General features: G+C 41.6%; 1 protein-coding gene across 3 annotated transcripts in view; it reads right to left on the bottom strand.

The window, feature by feature from the left end:
- Positions 1-8,993, bottom strand: part of LIMCH1 (LIM and calponin homology domains 1) — a 388,718-nt gene that overhangs the window by 46,925 nt on the left and 332,800 nt on the right. For all 3 annotated transcript variants that reach the window (XM_012648487.1, XM_012648485.1, XM_012648484.1), the window contains one exon: positions 7,442-7,660. In XM_012648487.1, coding sequence (XP_012503941.1) covers positions 7,442-7,660 — 219 coding nt within the window. The remainder of the gene's footprint in view (positions 1-7,441; positions 7,661-8,993) is intronic.

The raw sequence follows: 8,993 nt of genomic DNA, 5'->3' as shown, positions 1-8,993 counted from the left end.
GCATCACTATTATTATTTAATGGATTTTGTGATTTTTAATATAACAACAAGCCTGAATTGAATCCCTTTAAGAGACTTAATGATTGAAAACAGTTAAATAAACCGGAGTCTATTTTATTATATTTAAGCTATATATCTACGTGTGTGTGTTACATTGTTGTGTGAGCCAGTGAGATGGTAGTAGCATTTGAAGATCAACCAGTTTAGCATTACAAGAGAATAATTTGGGTTTTATAATTTAAAGTGCTCTCCCACACATACAGAATATTAATACATGATAATATTTTTGTTTTATATGTTACTATGTAAAATATTGGCAAAAATACTGATTTTTGGCCTTCCCCCCAAATGGATTAGATTATGGAAAACTATCTTAGGCTGGGAAACAAATTCATAGTAAAATATTGATGAATGATCCTCTCGAGAACACTGGTATTTTCAATAACTGGAAATAAATAACTACAAAACAGAGCCAAAGCCTCCCCAGCCCCAAAATGAACAATAAAACAAACATATTTTATTAAATCCAAAATGCCATCAATTTTAAGTCATATTACTTTAGATATTACAGTGAAAGAAAACTCACTGTGTCAAATATAACACACTATTGATTACAAGACAAATTCCAATTTAGACATGTTAAAACGGGGAAAGCGTGCCACTTGGAATCAAAGGAATCGGATACTTCACGAAGCCCTTTAGACGTAGCGTATAAAGCGAGGGAGACGAGATCGGCAAGTACTAACTACTTCGCTAAGGATGGTTTTACTAGCGCACCCCATTCCAGAAACGTTCTCCTCATGCGTGAGTAACGGAGAACTTCTACTTTCAAGAATGCATTTCTAAATGCATCTAGAAAATGCATTTCTGTATGGCTCAAAAAGCAAATACCGAACTCCAGATAACCCAGTTTACCTTACCTTAAAATGATGCTTTAAAGGTTACATCCTGGCATTTGATCTGGTAAATTGCAGCAACAGCAGCGACCGCAATCGCTACCTACGGCATTTACTGTGGGTCGGTGCCGTTGGGGAGTGTGACGGGGGTTATCTCACTTAAGCCTCCTAGTGGCCTTATAAGGTAGCTGCCAATATGGCTCCCTTTATACCGGCAGCGAGGAAACTGGGGCCTGGGAGGTGAAGTGACCTCTCAGGGCCACACTGCTAGTAGGTAGGGGAAGCGGGGAGTCCGGCCTGTGCTGGAGACATCAATGCTCCGTCATCTCGGTTTGGAGTCACACCCTCTCCAAGTTGTCCTCCTGTCTTTAGAGGTTTCAATCCAGGAGAAGCAATGCACACCCTGACAGTCTCAAGTCCACTGCTGAAATGATTCAGACTGCCTTTTCCATTCCCTTTTCTTCCTCTACCTCCCATTCATTTATCCCGCAAAAGGTTAGAACTCCTTGGAATCTCTCAGGACGGGAGGCAACCTGGTTGGCTGCACTTCCCAGGGCTGCTCGAGACCAGACTGCCCCAGCCAACAGCCCAGCCCAGGGCTCCCTGCCCGGTCTGGGTTCTGAGGGGGCAGGGGCCAGATACGTAATCCTTGTTAGGTCAACAGGTATCAAGTGCATTATTTATGGAATTTATATTCTCGAGCTTAGTTTAAAGGTACACGAGTCATCAAAATCAGGCTATTGCTAGCAAAATATTCAGAATAAATTAAGAGAAAAAACAAGCAATTTAGATAACGGGAACCCATTTAAAAATATACTGAGAAAAAGAGAAGGACACACATTTTTAAAAACCTTAACGGTATTGGTTTCTGAGCGGCAGGATAATAGGCAGTTAATGTTTTCTTTACAGTTTGCTGTATTCTGCAATGCATATAGATTATCTGTAATCAAGGGAAATCCTCAAAGCCAGCTCTGGGTACTTTATCCTGAGGCTTGTTACTTTTGAACTGACATCATTACTTCAGAGGAAATGAATTCAAAGTTGGCGGTTTTAAAACAAACCCGCCTTGCTGGAAAATGCATTTTCTTAGTCACACTTTTCTTTTCTTCGGTTACAACTTAAAAGAGCAGAGTCCCTCCCTTCTCCAAGCGGTAACACTTTCTCAGGAATGAAAACAAGTAAATAAAAACAGATCCCTGGGCGCCAATGAATGAGAGCACAGAAAGGTTGCAGGGAACTCGGCCAGGAGCCCGCTCCCCCTGGACCGAGAATGTTGTCCCGCCTGGCTCTGGTGCCAGACTCGGCCCTGAGGCCACGGGTGGCGGGCGGCAGTCCTCCTGGCTTGAGAGAGACGTGGTCTAGCCACAGAACCTACCTGGCATTTGCCTGCTTGCGTTAACTAGAATTTTTTTTTTTTTTTTTTTTTTGAGACAGTCTCATTTTTTTGCCCCAGCTAGAGTGAATGCCGTGGCGTCAGCCTAGCTCACAGCAACCTCACACTCCTGGGCTCAAGCAATCCTCCTGCCTCAGCCTCCCAAGTAGCTGGGACTACAGGCATGCGCCACCATGCCCGGCTAGTTTTTTCTATATATTTTTAGTTGTCTGATTAATTTCTTTCTATTTTTAGTAGAGATGGGGTCTCGCTCTTGCTCAGGCTGGTCTCGAACTCCTGAGCTCAAACAATCCGCCCGCCTCGGCCTCCCAGAGAGCTAGGATTATAGGCTTGAGCCACCGCGCCCGGCCCGTTAACTAGAATCTTGTTGTTGGACTGGCTCAGAGGGTGATACTGGAAGATGAATTAGAAATAAGAGGGTCAAGCGCCGTCCCAAGACCTCGGGCTTGGGGGTGCTCCTGTTTCTAGCGCAGAGGAGTTGAGGGGCTTGGACTGATGGTTTAACTCTGGGGGTGGAAACAAGTGATGGCCAAGGTCCTTTCCTGAGCAGCCATTCTGTCACTCGGAGCGATTTCCTGGCTCTAGTGCTGATTAACTCATCTGGACACGAGCCTGGAAAGTCAGTCTATTTATGTCCTGGCACCGTGATCCAGGTGCCACATACGCTGGGCATGTGTTTCTCCGTTCACTCTTCTACCTCCAAATATCTACTGCCACTGGAAGGAAGGAATCCACGTGGAGGATAAGGCTCTCCATGCCTTAAACTATTTTTTTGCTCCAAACTTTTCAAACCAACAATACGAGGCTCTGATCCAGGTAACTGGATAATTAGGCCAAGTTTAATTTTTTATTTTTCCGGGCGTATGCTTTCTTGAAATCTATAAACACATCTGTATTTAAATATCTTTAATGATTTTTAAAGAGCATGAAACCTAACAGTCTTACAATTACTTCTAGATGGATAAAACGAGTTTCTAAAGAGATGTTTGTTGACATTTGACATCTAAAAGGAATTTGCAGTTGGTCTCAGCTGTAAGGAAAACAGCACCTACTCAAATGCCTTCCACCCTGCTCTCACTGCAAAATAAAATGTTTCAAGAAAGATCTGATTGTCTGTTTTCCTGGATCAGAAGACATAAGTAAAAGTACTGAATTTTCAAGAGGAAGGCCTATCCCTTTTTCAAAATGGGAAAAACAGACCCACCTTGTTACTTGGTTTGAGAAAGGGAGATGAAGTAGTTTAGATACCCAGCAGCTGAGTTTGACCCTCGGGCAATGAGGGAGGATTGCCACAAATCTGGTGGGACGGTGCCCGCCCGGGTCAGAGCCTGGGAACGTCATTAGAGATGAGCTGGAGAGAGCGAGCTGGTCAACAGCTGGGGAGTCTAGGTGGCAGGGGCGAGAACTGGGCAAGAACGAACAACAGGAGAGGCAAAAAGAGCCGCTGGAAGAATCGTGTGAGAATCTGCAAGGGCACCTGTCTTCTGGAAAGAGCTGTTCATATCCGTGTGTTATTCAGAGATTTACAACTGAAACAGCTAAAACGCGGAGCTGGAAGACCACAAGGAATTCATCCCATTGGCACGAAATTCTCATCCGTTCGAGATAGTAATTTTGACAATCTTACTTTAATCCAAAAAACTTCACACCTGTCACCTTTGTGGGCTTCTGAAAAATGTATTATCACTTCCTTTCTCCCATTTGTTGTATGACAATATTAAAAATTTCAGGGCACCTGTGGTCTATAAGTCACCTTGACGTCACGCCAACTGCTCTCTAGACATGAATTCTGACAATAACCATCTGATGCATATACTCTCATTACTATGCTTAAATGTAAACTGAGGCTGAGACAGTTTAACCTGTTCAGGTGGAGTTTGATCTTTGGCCTAGTGCATTGAGTACTTTAGGTATTTTAGGAAAGACTCATTGGCACCATCAAGGAAAGAAGACATTCAAATACAAATATAACTGACGTATGTTGCTTTTGCACAATTGTGAAGTTGAAAATCTAAGTTGGAAAGTGACTATATTTAATTACATATTCTTTTATATGTTTTTCTAGTGGCTTTAAGAAAATGTTTCCCCAGCAAGTTTATAAGTTTCTTCTTCTATTTCAAAAAACCGGTGACAATTAGCTGGGTGTCCTGGTGTGCGCCTGTAGTCCCAGCAACTCGGGAGGCTGAGGTAAGAGGATCTCTTGAGCCCAGGAGTTTGAGGCTGCAGTGAGCTGTGATGACGCCGCAGCACTCCACCTGGGGTGACAGAGTGAGACTCTGTCTCAAAAAACGAAACAAAACAACCGCCCTGCCAAAACAGGGTGCCAGACTAGGTCTGTAATTCACACTCATCAGCGAACAGGTACCTTTGCAAGGTATTTGATCTCATTACCATTGCGGTGATTCAACTGGGGATGATTTGAAATTTGCTGGTATCAATAGGTAGAGCCAAAGTATTAAAAAAACAAAACAAACTCCAAACTTAATTTAGGATCTATTTCTAAAGTAAGAAAGTGATGGTCCCGAGAATTTCAAATGAGAAAGATGAGGCAGAAGGAAACTGAAGAATGTCGTACAAAAGTCGCCATGCCTGCCCCCGAGTCTGGCTCTCTAGCTAATCCTTCTCCCCACTGGGTCTTGCGGCCGCCCTCCTCTGCTGTTCGGCCTCCCGTCCTGCATCACTGCTCCTGCCTGCTGCTCTGCTCTGCCCTTTGAACAGTTCCAGCTCGCCCCAAAGGCGTTGTGACATTTCCGTGGTGGGTGAGGCTACTCCTCTGTAGAGAGTGTGTCTGTTGGGAACGCAGTTTTTGGAAGAAAGACGCCATTTACAAAGAGGAACACTATTCCTTTGACAGCCCCACAGGATTGGGCAAATGAATTAGAAACAGAAAATCAAGTCCAAGCTGGTATCAGATCCCTGGGAGGTTCTGAAATGCCTCCCGTGTTAAGCTGGCCGCCGTATTTGGCCATGACCAATTAATTCCACTTTTTAAACAGGAGTATACTGGCTGTAACACAGTCAAGAAATGCTTTTCTTGGAAAAATGGAGAAGGAAGGAAAATGTGGAATAGGTTTCCTGGAGAAGTGATCCTTTTAAAATGACTTTCGGGATGACACCCTCTGAATGGAAAACTGTTGGTGTCGTAAGCTGCAGGCCGAGGTTCTGTGTATTTTTTTAAGTGCAGCTTAAGAACTTTGCTTTTATTCTGATAGATATATACAGGTGGTTACCTACCCAGAAAATAACATAATAGCTCCTGCCGTAGTCAATTTAAGAGCCTTAAGTATTACACTACAGACAGGGTTCATGAAAGCGACTCCCTATTCAGAACCATTAGCGTTTATTAAACTAGATATTACTCTGAACCAGGCAGTTTCACCAAGGAAAGACTACACAGAAGGAAGACACGCCCAGACTTTCCCTTGAGTTTGGACCTGCACCTGGAGCCTGCCCTGGATCAGGCTGGTTTCCAGGAAGAAAGTCCGCAAGGCCACCTTTTGTTCGGCGTTCTCCTCGTGATAGTGTATAAACTTCCCACATAACACGATTTCTTTCAGATCGTGTCATTTGTTTTTCTTTTTTTTAAATTTCAAAGTATTATGGGGGCACAAATGTTTGTGGTTACATGGATTGCTTTTGTAATGCTCAAGTCAGGGTTCAAAAAACATCACATAGTACACTGTAAATATGTACAGTTTTTATCATTTATACTACCATAAAACTAAGGAAAAAAGAGCCTTACATCTACTATAGTATTCAACCCTTTCTTACATCCTATGAATAAGTATTGTTATTAACATCTGTATTTTGCTGATGAGGAAGAAGACTAATCATACACTTAATAAATTGTTTAGGTGGGATTAGAATACTCATTCTTCTCACTTTAAAATTCATGTTTTTAATGGGACCTGATCAAATTAAAAAGCTTCTGCACAGCCAAAGAAATGGTCACAAGAGCAAACAGACAACCTACAGAATGGGACAAAATTTTTGCATGCTACAAATCCGATAAAGGGCTGATAACCAGAATCTACTTAGAACTTGGGAAAATCAACAAGAAAAAATCAAACGACCCTATCAAAAAGCGGGCAAAGAACATGAACAGAAACTTTTCAAAGGAAGACAGAATAATGGTCAAAAAACATATGAAAAAATGCTCAACATCCCGATGATGTTTTATGCTCCAAAGCAGCAAATATAACGTGATTTTGAGCTCTCTTTTTTACTGTGCTTGAATTTCCCTACATTTTTTAGATTGGCCATGCAATAGTCTTTAGTGCTTTCAATTACTCTGAATTTAAAAGGTTAAGCCAGTAAAAATTAGTTTTATTTTTAATGCATTTTTATTTCTTAATTAATAAGAAAAAGATGCTTTTATGTATCTATTGTAAAAGATGAAAATCCTGATTCTGAGAGAACCAGTTATTTTCAAATAGTATTAAGTCTGATAAGGTCCTGAACAAACAGAAAAAAAGGTATTTCAAAGATTTGTTTATTCTTCTATAACACTGGACACTAATAATGTGAAGATAAGAAAAAGTAATTTCTTGTTCATAAATTATATTACCTTCTATTATATCCCACAGTTATGGGTTGAATTATTATGCTCCTGAAATTTACATGTTGAAGTCCTAACCCCTAATAGTCAGAACGGGACCTCATGTGGAAATCGGGTTGTTGCAGATGTCACTAGTTGAGATGAGGTCGTAGGGGAGTAGGGTGGACCCACTTTGGCATGACTAGTGTTCTTATGTAAAGGGGGAATCTGCACACAGCTATGCTCACAGGAAGAACGCCATGTGGATACCGAGGCAGAGAGTGGGATGATGGATCTATCAGCCAAGGAAAGTCCAGATTGCCAGCAGCCACCAGAAGCCAGAAGCGAGGCTCAGAACAGATCCTCCCTCACAGCCAACGGAAGGAATCAACCACGCCAACACCTTAATTTTAGACTTTTAGCCACCAGGCCCATGAGACAATTGATTTCTGCTGTTTAAGCCACCCAGTTTGGGGTACTCTGTTACGACAGCCCTACAAACTAATACACTGACATAGAAAGAAATGATCATTATCATGATCTACTTATGTTAAAAAACAGATGCTTCCACCCTGGAATTATCCCAAAGAGCGAAACAGAAAGTTTGGTTCTTACTGTCAGTTCTTGGGGAACAGAATTTGGCTTCTTTATGTTGATCTCGATGCTATTGTTGTCTTGTTTCAGCTCCACGGGGGACCCAAGCACTCTGGCCACACCTTCGAACATCTGGGATTTGGTTAAGGAGGGGGCGGGTGCCACCGTGGGGCACTCTCTCTGCTTCTCCTCCTCCTCTCCATGAACTGTCTCTCCATTTATGCTGACTTTCCCATCTACCTGTAAAAAACAGAATGAACAAAAAACGTGCTATACCCCAACCAGAGACTGTAACAAAATAACACATTCGGAATTACCTTCAAAGATTATCATTTACTAATAATAATCATAGCCCAACAAAAAATAAGGACTCTCAAATGTTTTGATCGGTTTTACACATTAGGGCTTCCATAAATGCCTTCTTAAGGGTGTCTTTAAAAGGTTGTCAGCCTTCTTGGGCTACTTCGCTTTAGATTTCATGTTCACCATATTTATGGTATGCTTTTATTTTAAAGTATAGAGAACTAACGAATCTTAAATATAAACACATGCCACATATTTTAGTTTCAGTAATTTTTCCTTTAAGTTCTGATTGCTATTTCATTATCTTGACTTTTTTTTTTTTTTTCCTAGTTAGTATCTAAGTTAAGTAGAAACTACTTCAGATCAGGAATATTTTACAGGTTATCCCATGGTGGTAGAGAAGGCAGTGGGTACTCTTTTTGAAGCTATCAGAGAGGGCAAGGGACCTGATACTATGCTATGTTATAATAAATCCCTATTTCTAGTTAATTTTACAACCTCTCTTTTTTTAAGAGTAAAAGACCATGCACATTAAAATAGTTCTGTTTTGCATGCACGTATAGGGAAGGCAGTTAGAGCAAGAAAGGAGGAGCAGGGAGGGTGGTTAGCTTGGTTTATTGAAAGGCTTCTAGAGTCTGTTTTGAAGTTTGAGGCAAGTGCAGAGTGGTTATGGGCAGGAGCTCTGCAGTTAGACGACGTGAGATTGAATCCTGGCTCTACCACCTAGCCACGACACAATCTTCAACAAGTTTCTTATCCTCGGTGCTCAAATACAAAACTTAAAATACAGCATCTCTCTCATAGTGCTGTTCTGGGGATTCTATGGATTAACATATGTGCAGAGTTTGGAACAGTACCTGACACACGTCATGTGCTTAACTATTAGCCATTATTATAACTGAAACAAGTTTCCCAAAACAATATTTACCTTTGTTGTATGTGATGCACTATGCTATTTTTATTGTATTCTATTCCACTTCATTACAAAAAATGCTGATTCCAAACTACTAAACAGATTTTATGACCTAGTAACAGGTGGCAACTCTCAGTTTGAAAAACACTGTCTTATGCCATTCCACTTGATCTTCCTTCTCTCTTAACTGTGTTTTACCAGGAAAATGACTGACCCTCTATTCCCTGCCTCCCGACCTCCCCGCTCCCCAACAAGAACACACACACACACACCCCTTAACTTCTGTCCTATTTACAGGTTACCTTTGACCTTTGACCACAGATGCCTGTCCACCCACTCAGCGATGGAGCTTAGGCT

Source organism: Propithecus coquereli, unplaced genomic scaffold, assembly GCF_000956105.1.
Source record: "Propithecus coquereli isolate 6110/MARCELLA unplaced genomic scaffold, Pcoq_1.0 Scaffold288, whole genome shotgun sequence".
In the NCBI taxonomy this organism is placed as follows: domain Eukaryota; kingdom Metazoa; phylum Chordata; class Mammalia; order Primates; family Indriidae; genus Propithecus; species Propithecus coquereli.
This window is presented reverse-complemented; position numbering and strand designations above follow the sequence as displayed.